The sequence below is a fragment of the Harpia harpyja genome, chromosome 4 (assembly GCF_026419915.1).
Source record: "Harpia harpyja isolate bHarHar1 chromosome 4, bHarHar1 primary haplotype, whole genome shotgun sequence".
NCBI lineage: Eukaryota > Metazoa > Chordata > Aves > Accipitriformes > Accipitridae > Harpia > Harpia harpyja.
The window spans coordinates 17,653,413-17,679,349 of NC_068943.1; the positions used below are offsets into that span (position 1 = coordinate 17,653,413).

At 39.2% G+C, this 25,937-nt stretch overlaps 2 protein-coding genes across 7 annotated transcripts in view; one reads left to right on the forward strand and one right to left on the reverse strand.

Annotated features, from left to right (window-relative positions):
• The window catches only part of UCHL3 (ubiquitin C-terminal hydrolase L3), a 44,837-nt gene extending 30,449 nt beyond the window's left edge, over positions 1-14,388 (reverse strand). For 2 of the 5 annotated variants that reach the window (XR_008234964.1, XR_008234962.1), the window contains exons 1-3: positions 14,230-14,388; positions 13,973-13,984; positions 1,611-1,739 (exon numbers count right to left, since the gene is read on the reverse strand). Coding sequence is in view for 3 of the 5 variants with exons in the window: in XM_052785958.1 (XP_052641918.1) it covers positions 1,611-1,739; positions 13,973-13,984; positions 14,230-14,271 (183 nt within the window). In the remaining 2 variants the exon portion in view is untranslated. Of the gene's footprint in view, positions 1-1,610; positions 1,740-13,684; positions 13,707-13,952; positions 13,985-14,229 lie in introns of those variants that run through there. The other 3 variants (XM_052785958.1, XM_052785960.1, XM_052785959.1) reach the window with 3 other exon arrangements.
• A 3,248-nt stretch (positions 14,389-17,636) lies between these two features.
• COMMD6 (COMM domain containing 6) lies at positions 17,637-25,937 on the forward strand. 2 transcript variants are annotated; one of them, XM_052785962.1, is made up of 7 exons: positions 17,637-17,742; positions 18,425-18,483; positions 19,073-19,138; positions 19,309-19,385; positions 20,689-20,857; positions 21,984-22,136; positions 23,157-25,937. In XM_052785962.1, the coding sequence occupies exons 1-7, from the start codon at positions 17,694-17,696 to the stop codon at positions 23,205-23,207; spliced, it is 624 nt and encodes a 207-aa protein (XP_052641922.1). In that variant the 5' UTR covers positions 17,637-17,693; the 3' UTR covers positions 23,208-25,937. The 2 variants fall into 2 exon arrangements, with proteins under 2 accessions (XP_052641922.1, XP_052641921.1); XM_052785961.1 differs by lacking the exon at positions 17,637-17,742 and adding an exon at positions 17,894-18,120.

The window sequence follows — 25,937 nt, forward strand, 5'->3', positions numbered from 1 at the left end:
ATAAAAGCAGAATATAACAGGCCATATTGAAAGTGAGAGTGAGGAAGGGAAAAGTACTCCAGAAATACAAAATAATGCTCAAGAGTCTTGTGGAGTTCACACTGAACAACAAAAGCTTCACATCATTGAGACTTCACATGAAAGATGCAGCCTTCACACACTCAGGCTAAACAGTTGATAGTAACACTTGTGTCCCTTATGTTTCTGGAAGATTAACATGCTGGAAAAAATCTCAAATATTTGGCTGGTAGTCAAATTTGATTGACTGATGCAACAGAGCATATGCTGTTTCTCTGGTTCTGTTTGTCACATGCTTCTTCCAGAAGGTGTATCCAATTTCATTCTGAACAAGAGTAAGGTTGCTCTTTCCCATGGGATGATGCTCCCATAGCATGATCCAAGAAAGGAAGTTTGCACAGGAAGGGACGCAAAAGAAAAGTGACAGTCACAGAAGGAGCTCAGACCTGTAGCTCAAGCAGACAGACAGAAACCACAGCACACAGAAAACAACTCCTCAAAGGTGACAGAAAGGGAATTTCCTGAAGACAGGTAAGGACAGTTAAGAGTTTGCTTAAATTCAAAACTATCAAGGCGGCTGAAATCAAGCCTGAGGAGGACTGCCTGCATGGCTGTTTTGGAGAAACAAAATGCAAAGGTTTACAAGACCTAATGAGTAAGAGGACTGACCTAGTCACTCTTCTATTTAAACAGGTGTCCTGGTTTCAGCTGGGATAGAGTTAACTGTCTTCTGTCTTTTGTTACAGAAGTTAAGCTTTAATAGCTAACTGCTTTGTCCTTATAAACCACGTGTTCTTTTTGAGAGACACATTAAGAGGAAGAAGTTTGGGCAAATTCACCTCAAACATTTTGGCTGACCTTATTACAATCACGTAAGATTTTTAGAAACTGAAAGATCAATATGAGTCACAAATTTCAACCTACGTAACACTCGAAAGAGATACGTAAGATGGATGTCTTCTCTATGTAGAAGCATGTGATGACACAAAACAAGCAGATTTGAAGATTTAACCAAATCAAGTATTTCAAAGTCTAACATAGAGGAAAAAGGGGGGTGTGCGGAATTCTCTTTCATTTTAGAAATATGCCCTATCTGTCCAAAAAGTGAAAGCCATATTGGTATTGATGACTGAACTGAAAGCGGATTGAAGTTTGGTCAGTCCAACAGTACAAAAACTCAAAAAGTAGCTGCATTTGATATAGTCCTATACCCCACCTCTTATTTTGCTTATGCTATTGTAGCTTTCTGCTAAAAGTAGCAGAACTGAGCCATTTCACAGTGCATATTTAAAAAAAAAAAAAAAAAGGCTTAAATTGTCTGTAATAGAAAAACGTGAGGCGTATTTCTCTGTGCTTCTACATTAGCTTTTCCCACTCCAACTTGAAAAGAAATTGGAAACATACATGTAAGGTTATGAAAAGAAGGTTCTGAAGGAAGCATTTTATTGTTGTTGTTCTTAATTAAGAAGTCTCTTGAATAAGGTTTGAGTCTCATCTTGATTCTATTATGACATCAAGTACAAGATTTAAACTGTTCATTCCCATTTCATTTACAACAAAAGTGATTAGCTGATTATGAAATAAACAGTTACCTTTTCTGTTATTGGAAAGAGAAGTAGCACTGCACAGACAGGTCTTGGCACCATGCTAAGCAGTTCTGGTTCCATACCATAAACATCTACAAATTGCCAGTCAGGATGTATACCTAGCTGTTTGAGAAACTGGAAAAGAAAAAAATAGAATAATATTAAATGAGTACACTCATATACCTATCTTTTTAGAAGCATAACAGAGTATTTACAATGTGAAATACATTGCAACAACGCTTACTTTCCAAAATTTAAGGAGAATAAAGGACAATAAACAAGATTCAAGTTTTAATAAATAAGGCTAAATAAATCATAGTGCTAACAAAGACACACAAAATCCCCATGTTTTATTTATTTAAATAGGTTTATGAAAGGGAAGTGAAAACACTCCCAGCACTATTTACTAAAGCATTAAAGCATTTCAGCCATTTTGAAAGTGTTCTGTCACAAAATAGAGGAGTACCGAATATTCACTTTAACTAGAAATCATGGGTCAGAGCATGCATGAATAAACTTATGATATTATTTGATTCCATGAATACTCCAGAACACCTGACACCAGTGCTTATATTGGAGCTGCTGGGTTTCAGCAACTCAGAAAAAACTGTGATCTTTGATGGCCTTTTGAGCAAAGAGACACAAGATACATATTTTAGTAGGTGTACCTTTTAAGGTGTTCTTTTACATGAAAAGTCCTTTCAAACTATGAGAATAACACATTTTGAAGTAGACAAAGATTAAGTGCCAGACAATAATCATGAATCTTCAAATAATTCTCAGTTGCTTCTTTAGGACTTCTGAACAGTGTCTAAGCCAAAGGCTTTCTGATCATCTTTCCTATACTAAAGCTATATGTCACAATACAAAGAGTGATTTTGGATCTTTTACCTAACACTGAGCTACTTAAGAAGGAAAGAGAGACTGTAGCACCTGCTAAGCTTTGACAACCTTAGCCTACAATTGGGTGCTCACTTTTTAATCAGATATTCTTCTTTTACTCAGATAAATTATGTATTGCAACAACAGTTGCAGAATTAATAACTATATATGATCTAAACCAATTTGAAATATTTGTGTTATCACAGTCTAGAAGAACCTAACTGAATTCAGAAACTATTGTTACTGTACACAGACTGACCGTTCATAATTATAAGAAAAAGCTGACTGTACACTGTGGCATACACAAATCCTATTCTGAAACACTACTTCTACTGGTAAAAGAAATACATTTTGGAGGAAAACTGAAAGATGTGGGAACCCTGTGTATTTTCCAAAAAGTTAACATTTCACAACTTACTATATTTCTGCTGGAAAAACCATATTCTATAGGAAAATTTTATCCAGTCACCTGGGGCTCTCAAGTTTAAAATAAGCAAAGTCTGCTGATAAACAGCTGCAATTTAAATGCCTGAAAAAACACGCAGCAAGTAATATTCCTCTGCCCTCTCTAATGGAAAAAACAATGAACTCCTAAAGCGTTTCTTTAGCCAGCTCAACAAAACTCAACTCTGCGGTTCCCAATACTGTTCCCAAAAGTGACACTGTAGAAGACCAGACTAATTTGTCCATTGTCTTTTTTAGAGGGGAAAGATTACTTTAAAAGCTTCATCATATTTCCTGCCCAATGCTATTTGAGGAAATCTATTTATTGATACATTTGCAGTAAAGATGTTTAAGAATCACATAAGATGGTAAGCCTAAATGAAAGGCACAATGACTCTCTCTTCTTTCTATAATCCACCTAGTGAGGAGGTTTATACATCCGCACAAGAATTCAGTAAGTTATGCCATGTTTGAGTAGATTCTAACCTACATAGATGTAACTGTAAGAATACCCAAAATGAGTATTTTATTAAAACACAACACGAGAACATACAACAAAATACAAGTGTCTTCGTCTAACATGAGACCTCTTCAAATACCATTTTCAACTTCTATTGGGCAAGAGGCAAGGTGGTTGTCTTTCAGGAGACATAGCCAAGGGGCTGCCTCTCAGTATTTAGAGATACAAAGCAAACAGTTTCTACAAAGTCTGAATGTATGGACAACAAGTATTTATAAAGAGTAAGGAAGATTTTTACTGGTAACACTTAGGAATATATTCTACAACGGGGCAAAACAATAGAAAATATGCATACACTTAAGTTTATTAAGAGAATGAAGCTGTAGTTTGCAGCCAGTGTTTTAAGGGGGCGAAAAAAACCCCTACCCAACCCACACTTCACCATTTTAAATGCATTATTCTCTTTCCATTTTACACTGCAAAACATGACATCAAAACCAAGTGCAAGTAAAGGTGATTTAAGTTTGAAAAAAGTTTAAAGCATATATTGAAAAAAATAATATGGCTTTCTGTGTATCTACAGTAATAACCTATACAGTTCACAGAGTTCAGTATTTGATTCTGGCTGCCTTGGAAGACATGAGATTTTCTTTTCATAAGGCCATGTAAACAGTTTTCCCCATTTCTCTCTTTTTCTTACACTACCTACTAATAATGAAAAACATGGATTGATCATAAATTCAAAGAGGAAAAGGGGGATGAGGGAGAAAATACAGTGTCTTCATCAAGCTCTTAAGGAAATTTTGTTCCCTTATGTAGAGGTTTGTGGGACTGGGCACAAGTCATAATTAAGGCTTTGCAGAACCTATCCTTTTGACTAGTTTAAAAAACAAGGTAGTGTTGAAGTACAATAAGAAAATTCACTCAGAAGATTGCTTATGTAATACACCAAGCTCTTTTCTTTCTGTACCACCTTTAAGTCTTGCCAAGATTGGGAAGAAGGCCAAATTATTATCTTTTAATGAAAATAGGGAAAAGGGAAAGTGTTAAGTATTTACTAGCTGATGAAACAGAAGACAGTATATTTTGAACTCCTATTCTAACCCTGTAGGTTGTGAAGACAATTACCACTTTTTGAATAACAACAACAAAAAAATCTGAAGGGGAAGGGAGTACGTGTATGGGTACATTAAAATATTATTTGTACTTCTAGTACTTTTCTTATGAAGCCAATGACTAATCTTTCCATCATCTTTACTGCTGTTATTCAGAACTGTGGGAAAACTAATGCAACTGAAAAAATATAAGTTTTTATTTTGCAAGATTACATGAAATAAGGGTACAAAACCCCAACAAAATAAAACCAATACTCACCTAGAAAAAAAAAAACCCACAACCAGAAAAGGCAATGCTAGAAAGATCACATTAAGCTACTGGACAAATAAAGTGATTTAGGTTATCCTGTCCTATTCTACACCACTGGGAAAAAAACCAAACCAAAACAAAACCAACCAACTAACCCCCCCCCCCAATCTACAAAATGCTCCCTAAACCCAAGAATAGCTACTCAAACTCCTGAATGAAATATTCAATGTAACTAACTCCACAGATGTAGGGTGCCTTTCATTACTCACGTTACCATAATGCCTAGAAACTTTACAATCTATGAAATCGTAAGTTTCAGTATACAACGAGAGTGATGACTAGAAGTGATGGTCAGCGCTACAAAGAACAGCAAGAGCGTAGGCTTAGTATGACAGGCAGTGATCTTAACACACAAGCAGCCTAACAACTTCATTGTAGAATCATCAAAAAAACCAAACCAAACCAAAAAAAAAACCCCCTAAGGAGAAACCCAAAATAGGCAAAGGAGATATCTCTGTGTATCAAGAAGGTTTCATTCAGGCCTGTGAAAAAAGTGATAGAAATATCCCTCTGAAAATTTAGAGAGTACATGATAAAAACTGGCAGCATAAGCCCCTGTGTAAGAGAGACTGACAGATGGCTAACAGATGAACAATAGATGGCAGGATGGGAAGAACCCTTAAAACAAATATATGAAGCTTATTTTTAATGTGGAGACATGCAAAGAAAGAAAAAGGAATTCAATCAACAACACAGCCAGGTAAGTAGTATTTTGCAACTGTGTTCTGAATGGCTAAAAGCAAGGCAAGACTATTTAGCAAGGTCAAAGACAAGAAATTTTGTAGGACTAAAACCAACTTGTTAAGAACCAGGAAAAGTTCTTTAAAGGGACAAAAATCTATATTAGATGCGACAGAGGAAGGTCAGAAAAGAGATGTCTGTCACAAGCAACAGCTTCAATTTTGGCAAGTTACCCAAATACCTTAGTAATAACTAAATTAAACCTCCTTTTTTTCTCCCTCAGTCTTTTTCTAGCTCTTTCCTAGACAAAGGATGCTGGTACAAAAAGGAGTCAGTTATGCACCAGGAGATGAAGCAACCCCTTCTCCACTGACAGAAGCATTCCTGTTTTAGGACAGCAGGCAGTTCTGTATGCTTTTTAGATAGTGTCATTAATAGCGAGGGACCTCTACTGCTTTGCATTCCAATTATTCAGCGATTACCTAAGCAATTTCATTCTACAGATACCTACTGGATGGAACAGTTAGGCTACTTTATATCTGAGGGCTCACTCACTTCCAGCTGTTTACTATCTCTTAGCTTATTGACACTACATAATAAAATACAGCTTTATACTTCTCTAGATCTGCACAAGAGTGTATTAGATACTCTTTTTCAGTCACTGCTTATCACATTGCTGACTATTCTTAATTTATATGTCTTCAAGCCTTTACCTTAGAAAAGAAAAAAAAAAAAAAAAAAACATGGCTACATTACAGAAGTCTTACAGGGGCTCAGGAAGAACAACAGCAGCAGCAACAACAAAAAACACCACACATGTCTGTATCTAGTTTATTAACTTCTTCAGAACTTTATTTTTACTGATTGTTGTCATATTTTCAGTTGTCTCTATTCTTGTATTAAAATACCTTCCTGAAAAACACTTTGTGGTTTTTCACTGGTCCAGCTAACCATTAGACAAAAAGTCACTTTTGAAATTACATTACATGCACACACATACCTTACCTGCACTTCTCATTAATTTCTCCTTTTTTCCCCAGTATTCCAGAGGGCCCTTCCTTCTCACCTGATTATTACTGTTTTCAACTAGCTAAGGGAGAGTGCAGAGAAGATGGAGACAGACTCATCTCAGCAGTGAACAGTAGAACAATGAGAAACAATGGACATAGGTTGGAACACAGGAAATTTGAACTTGATAAGCAAGGCATTTAAAAATAAATTTAAAAAATAATGATCATGGTCAAACACTAGCACAGGTTGCCCAGGAGGCTGTGGAGTCTCTATCCTTTGAGGAATTCAGAACTTGACAAGTTCCTGAGCAATCTGTTTTGAACAGAACATGGTTGGATTACAGAACTCTAGAGTTCCCTTCCAGCCTACCTGATTCTATTCTAAATCACCACAAACTGTAAATCTGTACGTCTAAATGTTAGTTAATAGCAAAAACATTACAATAAGCACATTTAGGCACTTTACCTACATGGTGTGTGGTATAACCTATGCTGTTTTCATTGTCGATACCACTACTTTAACCTACTAACTGTTAGGCATTGAAAGAAGCACAGAGCAGTTATCTTTAATACATGAGTCTACTCTGAGGCACAGCGGCTACCTTTAAGGTTCATGAAATTTACTTAATTAAGGAAAGAAAAAAAAAAAAAAGAGTTCATGCTTATTTATTTATTGTTAAAGAGCCTCAAAAGTAGAATGGAAATCCAGTGGACAAAGACAACCTAGCAACATCTTGACCCAGGCGAATTGACTTCAGCAGTTTAAAATAGTACTTCTGCCAACACAGTTACACAGCCAGTAGGAAGATTTGATTTATGGGGTTGATGGAAATGTGGAAAGGGTAAGTGGGGTAAAAAAAAGTAAGGGTGGAGTTTATTTTAACAGAAAATTTCTGAAGTAGTTAATGCACAATTTAAATATTGTCTGAAGTACAAGTGCTCTTTTCCACTTTGTCACTTGCATGTAAAAACAAAGTGAGAACGAACACTGAAATAAAATGGACTTTGAAATTTAGGTGCAATTAAAGTTGGATGGCATTTGCAAATATTTCAAGAACGCCACATTCTAAATACTAAGGCATTATACTCAAGACTTTGAGTTTTCCACATTTTACTGTGGTATTTGTATACAAGTTGGAACCATGAAAACATAAAGCTGGCAAAATGCACAAACGTTTCCAGACACTCAGATGCAAAAGTCAAAGAGCTTTTGTGGGAAGAACCAACTGTTGTAATCCTCTTCAAATTGCAAATGCAAACCAAGACACCAACAGAGCCTACATTTTATTGTACTTCTACTCAGTGGATTAAAGCATCGCTGTATGACAACAAAACCACAGTTAAGAGTTTCTTCTGCAAAAACAAAACATGCCTATGGCTTTAGGAAACTTGAAGGACTACATCTAAATAAACCAATGAAGACAATCAGTATTTTGTAACTTTTTCATTAAAGCATAAGAATTTTTGGCACCTAGTTAAATTGAAGCTAATCTTTTTCCCCAGAAAGTAGTAAGACACTGCATAAAATATGTATGATGGAATTATCACCAAGAAAAAGAAAAAAAAAACAACAGAAGACTTACATTACAATTTATATAAATCCACAAATAGATAGTTGTATTCAGCCCCTTAAGTATTCAATTCTTATTAAACTAATCTATATTACAAATATAAATGCATAATATTTTGCTTTCAATTCTTTGTACATAATTTCTACAGGCATATTACAAAAAACTGTTTGTTTCAGAAGTGAAATTCCTTTATGGAAATAAGGGAACCACCCAAACAGTATTTTATTGTTTGGGCATTATAAGGATATGTTTCTTAATTCTTTCATTATGACATTTATGGAATTAAAATGAAGGGATCATTTTTCAATGCAGTTTAGAGAAGGCATCTTTCAGCCCATTAATCAAAATGACTGACATGACAAGATGGCAGCAGCTGGAGAAACGTTAGTTCTAGACAGCAGTTCAAAAGGCATACCAGAAGCAAATACATGGCTGTAACTTACCTGAGGTGCATTATTCTTCTTTACCAACTACTCTTCACTTAGAGTGGCCACAATATGGTCTTGCTCAAACAAGAGATGCGCCATTATAATAAACTTACTTGGGGAAATTCACGATTTACTATGAATTCTTTAATATCCTCAAGCGCTGTATTTCAGGACCTCATAATAAAGTTCAAGGAATACAGCCCATTTATCGTCACAAATTTTTTTTTTTTTTTTCAAAATTTGCAATGAAGGAGAAAAAAATACAAGAGGTCACTTTCAACTTCATCAAAAATGTGAGAAATCTTACACCTACAAAATTCTTATCCTTCCAATTGTGTTAGTTTCTTCAGGGTGTCTAAAAGAGCAGCACGCACTTAACAGTTAGTGCTCCTGATCTTCACAATGAGGGGTATATATTTTTAACATATCCATCAAACAGTTTCGAAACTTAATACTCAGTATGCCCAGGCACTGCCATATATATTGAACAAGGACATCACACAGGCAGCAATGCAAAGCGCACGGAAAGCTGGACTAACCAGTTGACCCAGGCTTCCTCTGAAACTGCCCCAGTGAGGAAGAACTTTAGAATGCTCCGAACAGAGTCCCGAGGTGCAGCTACTGAGCCACTGGTTCAAAACAGGACACCACATTATGCTGTGAAAAACACTCAGAGACCTGTTTCTATGATCTAAACAATTATTCATAAAGGGCATGAGCCGGATCAATCCATTCTCCCAAATAAGCTGTTATACGTAGTATTTTTACAGTATACTAAAACAACAATTGGATTCTACTGGTCCTTTACACCAAGGAAAACCTGGAAGCGGGGAACGGCATCTTCAGTGCAACAAGATAACCTACCACATGAACCACTATCACTTGTTTTCCACTCTGTAGCACCCCATCCACTTAAACAGGGTTCCAGACAGTAAGGGTTTCCTTGTTACAATTTTTAGTTGTCATTGAAACAGAAATAAGAAACTGAGCAAAAAAGAGCATAATAAAAAGCCAGAAGTGGCAAGTACAAATAGAGGAACGAAACACATCGTTTTCTTGGCTTTCAGTTACTGAGGAACGTACAAAGGCAGATCTAAGTCAATCTTTCAACTGTTGATATAAATAATGCTTTAAACCCCAAAATAAGTTACAATTTTCCCTTTGCAACATACCTACCTATTTACACTCAATAAGAGGTCTATATAGCTTGAAATATTTTAAACTAGAGGAAGCCATTCAACAAGTGATCTCACAGTGGACATATGCAATCCCTTCATATTTGTCCTTGTGTTTATACTTTGCTATGCTGTGCCACAGCCTCAACGCTTCTCCTTTGCTGGCTCTGTGGAAGGCTTTCTCGGGTATTCTCTTTACAGAAAGACACAAACTAAGTCCTGGTCTTCCACTTTCTGAGGCTACGCTCATAACAACAGGCTGTTTTCCAAGCATGCACACACTGTTTCCACTCTGCTTACAACAGAAAAGTTAAACTCCACTCCTCCACCCCCCAACTAAAAAAACAGCTTAGCTAAGCATTTTCGGAAGGACATCTCTGTTCCTTCACATCTGACATCATTTCACTCCAGCACAGTAACTCATCTACGAGTACTACCACCCAACACACTTCAGGAATTGTGGGCACTGCCTTTTCAGTTACTTTGATCAGTAGGGCTTTCTTTTGGGAAAGCCTGTGTGATAGTGTTGCAGAGTTCATAAAATGGAAAGACCTTTTATGAAGAGTAAAGTTTGCTTCCTTGAGATACTTAATTAATCTCTGTATTTGCTTGACACCCTTTAGAAATGTGTTCCATAACTGGGTGAAGGCTGGCTGTATCCAGTTTCTGCCATTTGTTCTATGTTTTGTGATCTTTATTGCCCCTGTGACTTTAAAGGCACAGCTGTCAAGGGCATCCATGGACTAAAATGAATTTCTTTATGTAGCTGACTCTCAGTACCTTAATGGCTTAAAAAAAAGAAAAAAAAAAAGAAAAAAAGTAGGATCAAAGACCTGAAAATAATGCTGGAAGGTAACTAAGAACTGGCAAGTAAGCCCTATGTGGCAAGAGAAACCCAAGCCACAGCCAACTCTCAGTAGTTTAACTCTGAACTACCTGAAGCCAGTGCTTGAGCTTCATAATCAGATGCAGTCAATTACTCTATCCTTATCTGGCTATAACGAAGGCATGAGTTGACATGGTACCTTATCTAGGAAGAACGTGTGAGATGAAGAAAGGTAAGAGAGAATGAAGAAAGGTGGGAGATCAAGAAAGATATCCACCAATACTACTTCTTTGTTTAGCTAGGCTTGCTAGGGAATCAATTGTGGATTGCAAGCCAGACTGAAGCGACATCATGATAGAGAACAATCAGCCTGTGTCTGATCTTTTCACTCCCAAAATCTGTATGCAGTCTGACTTTTTTTTTTTTGGTGGTAGAAGAAATTGAGAACAAGATCCACAGCCAAACACCATCTGGTAAACAGTGGGCAGATAAACCCCATTTTCTTGCATTTTCTTGCTTTCTCTCTCCCATTAGTGGGGAGAGTCTCATAAGAGATTCAGTTAGAAGGGTAGCTCTGGTCACGTCAGGCCCTCCAGCTGAAGGTCAAAAGAGAAGAAACCATTCCCTATCATCACTGTACACAAAGTGCAGATTTGTAAATGCTGAATCATCAACTCTCTCTGTATCAGAGGTGGACTAACAATTCATTCTGTCAGACTGTAGAAGTGGAGGGGGGAAAAAAAGCATTGCAACAATTAAATTAGCACTGCATGGTACATTTAACTACACTGACTTCTCTCTTAACAACAGTACTACAGATACATGGCTGTGGTATTCCAAGCGAGTCACTGCCATTGGAAATCTTTAAAGCTAAGAAAGAATATTCCTGTTATCCTCACCAGCCAGTTTCTGACCTTTAAATAATTCCAACACATATGCACAAAGAGAGGTCCTATATACACTAAGGATTTAGAAATTCCAAGACTTGTATTATAAAATGAATGCTTTCAGATAGAGAAAAGCTTTCAAGATATTTTGGGAAGATTTCACATACCCTATAACTGAGAAATACCAGTTCTCCTCCATTATCATCTGAATTTCTACCACAAAGATTGAAAGAGTATCAAATTTACAACTTACATTTCAAAACTAGAGAGCACACACTATGGTAAGAACATATTAAAAGCAAATGAACCTGCCTTCAGTACATTTCCTTTCTAGTTACTATTAAAAAAGGGAATAAAATGATCGGTACAATAACCAAAATAGACTAAGCATTTGTTAAATCATAATGACAGTTCTGACTACAATCTGTTAGTTAAGAATACACGCATCTTACAGGTGACTGGAATTTTTTCTTGGTTTTAAGAGTTCACTACCACATCTAGCAATAACATTAACAGAAGTAGTATGTTCCAAGGATAGTTTAACGCTCAAGTAAAACAAATAAAATACAATTAACCTCCCCCCCCCAACAAATAGCAAAAAAAAAAACCCACCTACCAAGAAACACATGGCTAAATGTCTGTGTAAAGAGATATATGTACTAAACTACTACTAGGCACATATATTACAGCTATTAGGGGCACACCATTGTTTTTTGGTTTTTTTTGAATCCTGAAGAATTCCAGAGTATTTTACAGAGCACAGCACAGAGAACCACAAAAAAAGGTCTGTCCTTGCAATTAACAGGATTTTCTAAAAATGCGTTTGCAACTTCATTTGAATCTCAAATTACTATTATTGTTATTTTGAACATAAGCAGGATATGAATAACTTGTGACTAACAGCCCTGTTGTTACAGTTTACCACTGTACTGATGAGATTAAAAGAGCAATGACTAATAATGCAAAGTGTATTCATATTTAACACTAACCATTTTTTCTTTTTTTTTTTAAATATACACCTCTCAGTCTGGAGAATAACAACTACTGCTCACTTAAGGCTAGCAAAATATAGTGAGGGAAGAAGTCTAACTGGTCTAAAGTGGCCTTTCCTGTACAGAAATATTAACAAGAAAATCCTTGACAGAATAAACTCCTATAATCCATGATCATCCACAATATATAGATATCATCCATCATCAGTGCAAAGCCAATGGGCAAGAGAGACAGATTCTGAACACACTTAGAATTGTTCATTTAATGTTCTTCTAGGATTTTGTCCATATAATATAAACATGTAGTGATACAAGATAATTCAGATAAAAAAAAGCCACTAGTTTTTCCACCTCAATTTCTACTTTACAGCTGACAGGACTTTATTTGTAGCATGATGAGCTCATCCCAACATCTGGAAAATGAGAAGAAGTTAGAGAATTTGCAAATCTACTAGTAATTTGTTCACACTTATTTTCTTCCAAACTGGAATTTAGTCTCTGAATTTCAAAATTTAAAGAAAATCTAAACCATGATGAAATTATAGCACACATTCAAGAAAAGCTCCCAGAAGGGTTGTTAATTTTAACTCAGGACTGGGATTCAAAACTTCTGAAATTGCAGCAGCAATACTGTTAGAATTGTAAAATTATTTGTCCTAGGAAACTAGAAAGCCAAGTACAAAATGATCCACCATCAAATAACCCTTCACTCTCCTGCAGACACAGTTAGTATATTACAGCAACAACAACAAAAAAATACATTCTTCACACACAGAAATTCCTAATTTCCAAAATGTTTCAACAGTATAGTTTTAAGAATGTCATCTTACTGCTGGAAGCTTCAGAGTCTTTTGGCTTAAGCACCGTCCTTAACACTATCAACAGGCCTGCTGGGATCAACATCTGACCTCTAATGCTTGTTAAAGATACTCAAAATTATCACTGAGAACATGATGCAGGGTTAGAGTATGTGTGTTTTCCCTTCAGCTAGAGTTTATCTAGTGCTGACATTGTTTTGTAAACTAGAACAAGCTTGCTTCCTCTAGTGTTGATGCTACTACGCTAACAAAACAAGCAACAACAAATCGTGCAGATATTGTCATGAATAAGCAGCCAAGTGCAAATACGGTAAAATGACATTATTTCTTATGGTGAGCCAAAGAAGAAAGAGACTGCGACACTGATGTAAGCAGATCCATACAAGTGTACAAAGCCATCACGTACAGGTCCAGAACTGGCACAGATTACATATAAATACATAATAATGTTTTAATCATTAATTCATGAGTTAAAACTCACCTTGAAACACATCAGAGATTACATTACATTAATAGCCAGACCACATCTATTCTCTTTTCCTTTACTGTTTTTTCCTTAATATAGTATCTTTACATGACACTATGTACTTGGAGGTTTCAGAGGAGGTTCCAGTACGGTCCAATATTAGAATACTGAGCGCAGACACCCGTGGGGGAGGAAGGGGTTACTCTCGTTGGAGAAGCAGGAGCCTTTACTACATGAAAATGAAAGGAGATGGACCTAAAGCTGCAAAGAGGCTAAAGCTTACCTCAATCAAAAGCTGCTTACCTGATTCGTGACCTGAAAAGAAAGCAGAGGACCCCAGTTAGATCCGCGGGCTAATGCTTCCCCCGTTCCCTGCCCCCACCAGCCATCCCTCAGCCCGCGACGCTGAGGCCGGAGCGGCCCCGAGCCCTCTCCTCTCCGCCATCCTCCCTCCCTCCCTCCCGCCAGCAGGCAGGCAGACAGGCAGGCAGGCAGGCAGGCAGGCAGCCCGCCCGCCCTCCCGCGCACCCGGCAGCTGCCCTCCGAAGCCGGGTACTCACGTCGGGGTTGGCCTCCAGGGGCAGCCAGCGATGGGGCTCCATGGCGGTGGCGGCAGGGCGGCTCCCGGTACCGGCACTGGGCTGAACCTCGCACCGCGGCACTGACAGCGCCTCGCGCCGCCTCGCCTCAGACCTGACCCGGGACCGCACCACCGAGCCGCGCGGGAAAGGGGGGGGGCGGGAGAAGAAACCAACCCTCCGGCGCCCCCAGGCACACTTCTGCCCCGCTCCGGAGCGGCGGGCCGAGCCGAAGGACACGGCAATGAACGCCTTTCCCCTAGGTGCTCCCGGGCACCGGCGGCCGGAAGATTTCCCCCTAACCCCCCACTTTTGGCTCCCCCCGGCAATGGACTCTCCCAACGGGGCAAGGGGTGCTGCCTCGGCCGCCCCGCCCCGCGCTTGCTCCCAACCATGGGGCCTGCGTGGTGCGCGGGAGCCGCCAGGGGGCGCCCCGCCGCCCCCGCGCCGGGAAAGCCAGAGCCCGCTGCCGGCCCCCGGGCGGGAACCGGGGGCGGACGGGAAAGTCGGCGGACGGCCGGGCCCCTCCGAAACGGCCGCCAGCAGCGAGGCCGAACCACAGCCGCTCACCGGCGGTGAGGTACAGGCAGCGTTCAGGAAAATGCAGCCGTGGGAACGGGACAGGCCAGGCAGCGAGGCGGGACAAAGGGATTCGGAGGGAACCGGGAAGCGGTGGGCGGTGAGCTACCCCAACATCGCCTGAGAAGGCTTCAGGGCGTGCAGCAGCCAGGACGCAGGTGGCGAGGTCCCCGCATGATCTGCTGAAAATCACTGTAGGAGGCGTTAAACCCCGTCAAAAACAGCGCTTCTCTTCTAAAGCTGCGAATCCCCTCATAACTTTCCCGTCTCAGGAGCGCAAACACACCAGTTCTTGACCTTTTAGCTAAGATCAAGCACAGTGTAATCTGTATGTATCACATGGAACGTAGTAAGACGTTTTTATATATACACATATACATACCACCTTTAGTGTTATGCCTTCTTTCAGGTTAATTCAGAAAAGCTAAAAATGAAGGAACCTGTCCTTTTTCGGCCCCAGCACTCCCCAACTGCTGCTGCCCACCGCTCTCTACAGACTGCAGCTGACCTACGCGGCCCCGTGCACCACTTGCACCAGGCCCTGCATCTTCAGAACTGGGCATTTGGACAAGGTTTTTGTAGAAGCCCATCAGTGGGACCTCTGGGCCTGCCCTGCAAGTGTACAGAAAGACCTGGGGCAGCGGGAAGGAGGTGGTCGAGCATGCACGTACGCCTAGGGTGAGCAGAAAGGGCACAGGAAAGATAGAAACTGTGCCAGTTTACAGGGAAATCAGAGTCCCATGAGAGAAGGAAGGAGAATAATACGAGCAAACAGTGTTTCTAGGTACTGTAGAGACAGAAGTACCAAAGAGACAGGCGGCCAGAAAGGCAGGGTGTTGGGGACACCATACAGTTGAGGGCCCAGGCACTGGAGAAACCCAGGTAGCAGATACACTTTCTCCTGTCTGCCTGAAGAGCTTTGCTCAATAACTTGGTGTAGCTTTTTAGAGAGCGTTGATGCAAATCATGCCCTGTCTGTAAATGTTAAGTTTATGAAATGGAGTAAATTACCTAATAATGTTTTTATTTTACCCCCTGTAATCACTTAGCAGGACTACGGTGATGCTACATGGCTGTGCCTGAAGCTTCTGTATTGACCTATCAACAGTACTGTAGCATATCTCTTCAGCAATCCAGTCTACTCGTAGCTCATGAGATTTGTCTTCTAGTTTCTATACCAAGTGTCTCGTCATATTAAGTTCTCAGTCCTCATCTAGCTAAAAGATGGGCCTGTACTGTCAGATCACTGTCAGTCTGCATCTACCTTCCTCTGCCACTAAAAGCTTCAGAGAACACAGAGAAGGCAGAATTTTCTAAAGGTACAGTTTAATTCTGTGGATGGGCAGACAAGCCGAGATCGTTCCATACTTCACCACCTTCTGTTCCAAATTCAAAGAACTAAATGCATGTTTACATGTTGATGAAAATAACCCCGAAATAACTCTAAAATTTCAGCAAATGATTCTGTAATTATCAAACCGCCAAGATATTCAAACTTAACATCTACCTCCCCATCTTGGAGAAAGAATCAAAAGTAACATAACAAACATTAGTCATAGTGCTAAAGCCACTACTAAGAGACTTGATGAAATTGTAATATAAAAGAATATGTAAAGTTCTCTAGATAGCGAAGTATGTAATAGTTAGCTAAGCTAAGAACAAACAGATTAAGTCAAGACCTTGCTATCAGAGACAGATCTTACCAGTATGTACGTTGCTAGTGTTTTGATAATCATGAGGTCATAAAAACACATACTACTCAGAAACATTCGCAGACTTAATTAGATACTTTAAAAGGGAGAGGCCAAGATCAGACAGGCCATAAATGTATAAAGCTCATAAATACACACCGTGTTCCCTAATAATTACCCCTTTCCTGAAATATATTCTGAATTCTTTCATAAACATTTACTGAAAATACGTAATTTTAAACTAGCCAGCACTACGACATGACAAGTTATGTATTACTGCTCTGTCACAGTCTTACAATAGATCTACTTAGATTGTAACATCATTAAAAAAAAAAGCTAAAAGCAAATGTAAAACTGATTACTAGAGAAACCTAAGAATATTTTCTATTTTTAAAAGGTGAAACTGGTGAAGGATCAGTATCGTTTGAGGGCTCCAACCACACCCCGACCTTAATTCAGTTCAGTATGAAAAGCTTATTGAACATGGTTCTAGCTGTAGCTTTACAAAAAACGGCTATTTTCCCATAAAACCGAAGAAAACAGCTTATCTACGCGGATCATCCATGAACCGCACAGTTCATTTGCAGGTGTACAGGCCGACTCCACAGTCCACCTGCACAAAGTACGGTCGCTCGGTGTATCCATGCGAAGCTCAGTGCGCGGCAGGCACGCCTGAGCACGACAACCCTGACGCCAGTTCATGAACCAAACTCGGTCAACCACTCGTTGCGCAAACCAAGTGTGACTTCAACGAGAGGCCTTTCCCAAAGCCTCCCCGGGGACTCCCACGCCAGCGCCATATCCCAAGCCCCCCCCCGGGGCCTGCAGTGGAGGGAGAGCACGGGTAGGCCCTCAGCCACCGCCCGCCGGTGGCCTTTTCCACCCGACGACTGCAGACCCGATACTCTCCTAAAACGCAGTCCCCATTTTACTTGCGTCTATTTAAGAAACGATTTATTTCGAAAAGGACAAAAAAACCCAAAACACTCCCGGCAGGGCCCACAGCGCGGGCGGGCCAGCTCCGCCCTCCCCCCAGGGAAGAAGAGCGCATGCTCCCTGCCCGGCAGCCAATAAGGGCGGGGCTGCTGGCCCTGCCTCGCTCTGGTAACGCCCAGAGCCAATCAGGGCGGCAAGCCTTGTGTGGCGGAAGTCGGGTCTCGACGCGTGCGCGGCGCTATGGCCGCCGGTTCTGCGGCGGTGTTGGCGCGGGCGCTGGAGGCGCTGGGTGAGGGGCAGGGGCAGGAGGAGGGACGACGACACCCCGGTGTGGGGGCGGAGGGGAGCTGAGGGGGAGCTGGGCGGGAGGTGGGCCCACCCGCGCCCGCAGGGTGGGGTGTGGAGGGGAGCGGGGCCAGCCGCCCCCCCCCCCCCCCCCCCCCCCCCCCGGAGCCACCTCACCCAGGCGCCAGGGTGAGCCGTTCCCGGTGGGACCGGGAGATGGCTTGTGGTGGGCCAGCGGGGCTCTTCCCGGCTGTCCGCGGGCCGCCTGGGGGCTTCGCCGGGGGCAGGCGGCCTGGGTGTAGCAGCGTAGCCTTGGGGAGAGCAGCGGTCCTGTGCTGCCGGTGCCGGAAGGCAGCCCTGGGCATACCCGCCCGGCTTCCCGGTAAGCTGAGGGACTTAGTGCGGTTACCGCTCCGCAGGGTCGGGGGAGTTACTCAGGGCTGTCAAACTGCAGTTGCACAGACTGGGTCGGGGGCTCTGAGGCCTTGTGGAGTCGCTCCTGTTAGGCTTACTTGGGTGCTCAGCAGGTTATGTTAATGCCATTCAGGACAAACTCCCTTAAAGAAAGCTTTGCTTTTAAGGTAAATGTATGCCTTGTGACCTAGGAGCTCTTCAGAGAGGGATTAGATTTATTACCATAACACTTTAAGGATTTGTTTCTGATCACTACTGCTTGTGTTTTTCAGATGTTGGTGGTGCAGCAGATAAGATTACTTTAATACCTCAAGACTTTTTTGCAGAACTGGTAAGTAGAGCAATAAATGGGATATGGAAGGGCTTCTGGCACCCTTTGATTCTAGGAAACCTTATTTTTTTAAGCTCTGCTGGTTTTTATCTGTTGCAAAGGGAATCCTATGTATCTGGTAGCTTAGATTTACATGACTTATAAAATAGACCAGTCCTGCTAAGAGCAATGGGATTGCTTTAAATTTATGTTTTTATCACAGAAGATTTTAAAAATTGTGTTTTGCCTTGCATCTAAATGAAATATCAAGCTAGCTTGTCTAGAAAACATTCAGCTTGTTTACTGTAGTGTGCACTTGAACAGAATGACTGTTCAATTAGTGTGAAAATGGTGTGTTAAGTAGGAATAACTAGTGAGCTAGCAACTAAAAGTCTTGCCTAAGTTTATTTCCTTTTCTTGGATTTGTTGTAATTTTAAAATCAGCCATTTCAATGACTTTATTCTTCACTCTGCATTTAAAGCATCCTCCTGTTGTCCGTTTTTGCATTAACCAGTTTTCTTTTTTGTTTAGTAATCTCCAAGTATTCAAGCTAGCTTTGTCTTGTATACTAAAATACGCATTAAGAATGTCTTCAAACTTTCTTTACAGTGTGAACAAATAATTCAACATCTGAACCATAAGATTCCAGGTGTAAATACAGCTGAACTGTGTCAGGTAAGTTTGGATACTGGCACTTACAAGCAGGTATATTAGCTGTATATGCTGTAAAGGATAGATTCCCCAAGTCAATTTTTGTGTGTGTGTGTATATATATACACACAAAGAGGTTTTTATTAATGCGTAACTTACTATTATTTGTAATTGTTTGAACATTCTGTTTCCAGAGAATTCAAACATCTGGGATTGAGATTAATGTTGGTGACCTGGCAAAAATAGCTAACATTGTTTCCTTTCTATTTAGGTAAGCACAAAATAATTTACTTTCCCTCGTGTCTTTTTTCCCCTCCACCACAACTTAACAGTGGTATTAAAAAGTGACATCAAATGTGTGTATAAAATGAACTGATTTGGGAAAAGGACAAAAGTTTGTAACTCTCAGTACACAAAAAAGAACTTCTGGGCTTAGTTTATGTTCTTAAAAAATGTGTAGTTACTTAATATATTGTCTTACTTTTTGTAATAGAAAAACTAAAGAGAGGAAATTGTTCCAAGATCCTGTCTGCAAGCTTTAGAACTACTGGCAAAATAAAAGAGGAAGTTAAGCTCACCTCTAAAGCTAAGTCAGCTAGGCCTTTGCCTGGAAGAAACATGGTCTAAAAACTTCTTGTTTCTAATCTTTAAGAAACCAGCATTTGTGGCTGTTTGAAGGGCACACAGTTTTATAATGTTGAACTCTGCTGTGATAGAGATTTTAGGTAGTATTTTCAGCTGTTGTTTTGCTGTAAGTTTTTTCTCTTTTCAGAAAGATAAAATTTTCAAGATCTTGCTTGTTCTTTTAATATCTAGTATCTGAACATTTTATGTAACATTAATATGACTGAAGAAAATATACCAGTAGAAATTTAACACACTAATTTTTCTGCTATAAAATATAAAGCATTAAATTATATTAGACCATGCTACTTGGAGGACCAATTCTTTTTCTCTTTTATTAATGTCTCTTTAAGAGGAGTGGAGCATGAACAAACCTAGGGTGGGAATTTTTTTTTTTTACCTGTTCTGTAGAGGAAATCGAAGGGCAATTTTCCTCTAGACTTGCTGCCTTTTCAGCTGAGGGTTTATTGCATCATTTGGCTCCTCTTAGTAGCAATTATACCATTACCTAGAGTCCTTACTTGCCTTTTGGTGGTACTTAAATTACCTCTCCTAAATGTTTAATTAAACTGCCTTGTTTCTAAAGCAATAATATTGTTTAACTGCCCTATGCACACATCTTTCACTGAATTATACCTTTTTTCTGTTGCAACAGCACTTGGAGGCTGTGATTATTTTTGTTTTAATGTTGTGTGTTGTGCAAGCCCAATGAAGCTTGCTCTGTGCATATTAAGACACATTAGAAGTCAGGTCATGTTGCTTTTTGCATGTGGATGCAAAAGATTAGTAAAATATTCTGGGGGAAAAAAAATCACAGGCTGCCTAATTATTGTAAAGTGCATAGACACATAAAGCAAAAATTTAAAAATGCCTATTTGGGGTGTAGTGAAAAATTTTATTAAAATTGTGGAGAATGGAACTGATGCAGTGTTCTTTGGATATACCTATAGTACAGCAGCCAGAAGCAATCTCTCCACGGAGGAACTCGTCACTGCCTTGGGCAACACAGTCAGCGTGCTGCCAAAACATGCTGTTCAAGTTATTCGTCATGTATGGAATGAACAGGGCAAATCCATTAGTGTGTCAGAAGATGCAAGAAATACAGCCACAGTGGGGCAGGTAACTAAATGACAAAGTGCAGTTGAGCTAACTATTAACTTTTCGTAAATGTCAGTGCTTCATTGTGTATGTTGTATTGTCAAGCACATGGTGTTATCTTGACTGATGAAAGCTTTCATATATATATATATATATATGTGTGTGTGTTGCCAAATGTCCACCCAGATAAAGAAGCATATACAATAAAGGTTGTATAAATGCTGAACAGTTTTCTGATATTGTTTGGATGATGAAGTCACATTTCATACCTCTTTAAAAATTAGTGCTTCATAGTACTATTAGGCAAGGTGAGTGGCAGTCAGTGTGGCAGACAATTGTATTAGCTGTTTATGTAAATCTGTTTTAAATGTAATCTGAATTGTTCTATAGAGTTGGTAACAGTAGCACTTGATTGTTTTATTAATTGTCTCCCTTAAGTTTAAACTTTTTAAAAGATACATTCTGTCAGTTTCCAGCATTCCTATTTTTCCTTTTTGAAAAAATAACACAGTGTATTTGCATTTTAAGATCTTTTTTTTTTTCTAACAAGAGTTTTAAAAGAGTACGGAATTAGGAAAAAAAAAATCTTTCTCTGAGGCTTGATAGTAAGCTTCTAAAGGCTCTCTTCACTTCTTTATTCAACAGTACTGCCTATCATAAAAGGCTAAAAATGATAACTTACCTGTCTGAAACGTATTTATGGTGTACTTTGATTTATCTAAAATAGTTATGAAATGTCTTGTTTTTTTCCATTATTGCTATTATGAAATTTTTGTGCACTGAGGTTTTTCTCATGTTTCCACTTGATTTAGAAAATTAAAAAAAAAAAAAAAGTCAAAAGCATGAATGATATACAAGCCAGGTGAACTCTGTGGCTCAAGCTCCTCTTACTGGAACTTTAAATAGACTGTACTTGACTATTGACAGTACTTGAATAAGGAAGACAGATTAACATTGCTAATTTTTTCACTATTGAAGGACAGATGATTTTGTATTCGCAATAATATCTGAATGTGTATGTTTGTTTCCCATTTGGATATGAGCTTGAGATGTCCTATATTGTCTGTAAATACCCATCCAATAGAATAGCAATGGTAGGTTAGATCTCTTTCTTTAACACTGTTTCCAATGTTTTTCTTCTTTGTAGTTTGTAGACATTAAATGGAAACTGGGAGTTGCGATGAGCTCTGACACCTGCAGGTCTCTGAAGTATCCTTATGTTACAGTGACACTAAAGGTGGCAGACCCTTCTGGACAAATAACAGACAAATCTTTTGAAATGACAGTCCCACAGTTCAAGGTCTGTAATCAGTGTTACTTGATTCAGTCTCTTAAAAACAATGGTGATGTCGTGAAGGAGCAACTGTATACCTTGATGAATATGTCTGTGTTGCTTACTTACTAATACAGTCATTCAAATACGAAGCATGAAATAATTATTTAAAATACTGAAGCTAAATACTTACTTCATAGCATTCAGTTCTACATCACTTATCCAAAAATGTTAATTTAGCAGTAATTAATCTGTTCTCTTACAAATAAGCTAACAACTGAAGATGTAAAGACTTTCGGATCTGTCTTGTCAGCTGTCACTCTGCCTTATTAAAAATGCATGGAATGTTTTAAATCTATAGAACTGTTCCCCAGCCTCAAAATCTAAAACTTGGGTTAAGCAATGGAGGTCAGTCTGCGTTGTCACCATTGGCTCTTAATTGCTATGCTTTCATCTATGAACTTATGTAACTTTGTTTAATTTTGCATAAATGTGGCACTTCTGTTGTCATTCCTGTTTAAAGGGCGAATAGATACATCACTTAGAATATCGTACAAGCTTACAAAGAAATAAATCCTTGGAGTTGGTTGGCAGGAATTTGAGAAGGATATTCTGAATCCTTAGGTGTGATATGTTGTATTAATTCTGGCTGAAACCTATTTAATAATTTGCTGTTCAACTACTGTAAGAAATGGATGCTATACTTGAGAAGCCTGGGTTATTTCAGATGGGAATAGAAACATTTGTGTGAGAAGGTTTTTTTGTTGTTGTGGTGTGAGAGCTACTTTTTATTTTTCTTTCATAGCATCTTCTCCTATTAATAGGCAAACCCATGCAAATAAGGCATCACCTGTGTAGATTTCATAGTGAGTGTGCCCAAATGCCAAACAGCCCACAAAAGGAAAAGCAGAAACTTTCAGTTCAAGCTGCAAATGTAGCTGGAGGAAAGAGGGCATGTGAGAAACATGGATTGTGATTTTTGTCTAACATGCTCAGTTCGAGCTTTTCTTCAAGCAACTGAAACTTATATTAATTCTTGCTTTTTAGAACTTCTTCAGACAGTTCAAGGAAATGGCAGCTGTTCTTGAAACAGTTTGAAGAGAACTCTTTTATTTACGCTGACATTTCGGACAGACTTAGATCAAGTAAACTTTTCATTCTGCACAGGGAATAAAGTGCCATTGTTCAGCAAGGTATGTATCCCTGTCTTTTTGACAGGTGTTTGTCAGCATCGTCCTTGCATTGCTGTGAAGATTCCTTTGCTTTTGAATACTTGAAGCAAATTCTGCAGTGCTTGTGAAAATGTGTTCAGCTTTATTCATCTTGATACGCAAAAGATCAGGATGTGTACGGAGAAGCACCATGTAGACTTTCTAATATTCAAGAGTAAGAAACTGTATGTAAGAAACTACACATTTAACTCTGGAATACAGAAAAACACCTGAAAACATTGACTGGGAAGATACTGAGAGAAGTGTAAGTGCCATGGTAACACTTTTGTCTGTAAAATTGAGATGTGCTTGGACTCAACAATAATATTAAGTATAAGGAGTATATGAAGTTACACATAACAAGCATACAGTTATTCTTGAAGAATAGCAATGTCAAGTAGTTAGTTGCAGGTATTTGCGGACCTGGCTTCCAGTCTTCTTTTAATAACTGGAGAATGTACTTGTCCTAACAGCTTGTTTATTTCAAATACTTATTTCCCACTACCTAGGCTTATAAAAACTGAGTTAATGCATTAAGCTTTTGTGGAGACCCAAAATTTATTCTCTGAAATGAAGCCCGGAGGATAATTTTAAATAAATGTAGAAAGGTGAATTTAATTCAAAAGCATTTTAATATATTTTTGCCTTTGCATTTAATCCAACTCTAATCTGTGGCACTCTGCTTGATGTTTTGATCAGCAGTCTGCTTTCTAATTAAATTAGAATATCGATGCAGTTGCCTCACTTCAAGCTCTGAACTAGAAAAGTCAAGAGGAAACTTGAAAATTGAGGCTGGAGTGTTAGATGAGCACATCAGAGAAAGGACCACACTAAAAGTCAGCAAGATTTTTGTTGTATTGTGTGGCAGGAGTCCACTGGACTGTTGTGCACGCTCGCACTCAGAGAATGTCCTAACCAGCAAAATTTTGACTTTGATTCTGAAGAATGGGTGCATTTCCAAAGGGAAGTGATAAATCCAATGTGCTTGCATGCTCTCTTTTTTTGTTGTTGTTTTTTTTTCTTGAGTTTTCCATAAACCAAACACAAACTGCAAATACAGTGGGATGTAATAAAAACAATACTGTTGCATTTCAAGATGTGCTGGTGGTGTAGTAGAGCAAGTAAATGTGAAGAGAGGTGATTCATACTGATAAGCAGACTGAAGTTAATGCTGCAACTTCAGAATAGTAGACACTGAGAAACAGTTTTGCTGGGACAGATCCTCAAGTGATTTCAGGCCCCTTTAAGTGAGAACATCTACCTTTCTAACCCACTTACATTTTTTTATTAACTTTCTTAGAAGCTGGCCGAAAGTCATTGATACAGGTTATGCCTGCCTTATTGCATCATGAAAATAAACTGCAGCTCACTGTGCAGGCTGCATACTGCATTCCTTTTAATAAGGAGAGATACGCCCCCCCCCCCCCCCTATTTGGGTATTATGCATGGTGCATAAAAACAGTACTTGGAATTGCTTAGAAGCCCAAGAGAGTGAAACAGTGTTGGCTTTAACAAAAGATAGTAAAAATTTTGGGCTGTGGCCCTTGATCTGGGTGATACTTCCTTTGTGCTGCTGAAGTCTGAGGTGTTTGTTTTGTGGCTGGGGAGAGCAGATTGCTCTTTTCTGGGACCTTCTCAATGGAATGTCACAATGGTCTCAGCAACAGACTTCCTGTTTGCCTTTTCCCTTGTCTGTCTGCAAGGGCTTGGGGCTGAACATAGTGGAAAAAAACCCTCTCTGTGTGTGGAAGAGTGATGTAAGCAGCTGATTTTTAATTTTTTTTTTTAATTTGCAAAAGTTGGAGTGTAAGGCTGTTGCAACTGGAAAAGACTGTTATGCTTTGGCCTAGTGAATTAATTGGTTTACATCAATGCTAGAGTTCCAGAAAAAGAATACTTCTTTTTTTTAGTAAAGCTGGAGCCTTACAAATACTTCCCATTTGTTCTAATGCACTTAAGTTCTTCATATAAGTGGAAACATTTGTGCCTTCATTGGAACTGGATGGAAAAGAAGATTTAATTTTGTCTTAACTTCTAGAAACAACAATTCAGTAAATGTTGGAAGGTATTGAGGAAATGTTCAGTTACCATTTTTGCTTGGTCTGTCACCAAGAGGAGAAAGTTGGCAGCCTTTGAAAAATCTAACTTATATTTTGTCAAGTCAAATATTCTAGAAATATTAATGAATATCTTTGAAATGTCCCTGAACTCCAGCATGTTCTAACTCTGGCTGGAAGATGCCTGGACATGTGTGCTATACCAGTTTACTGTCTGAGAATTTTTGGAGGTGTTCCTGGACATCTAGGAGACGTGATTAAAAGTTGGCTATGTACTCAAACTTCTGAGATTTGTCCCGATTGCTATCAATAGGAATTCCTATACTGAGTAATGGAAGAATTAAGTACTTTATTAAAAAAAACCAAACTAAAAACCTAACAGTTTGCAGGGTAGCAATATTAACATGTTCAAACTATGTGCAGAAATGAGATCTTTTCAAAGAGAATCAGGAGTCCTTGTGTGTTTCTAATTCTACTTGTTGATTGATATTAAATTGTATAACATGAATATTTTTGTAAGTCCACAAACAGTCATTAAACATATAGGTAACAAAGATAAA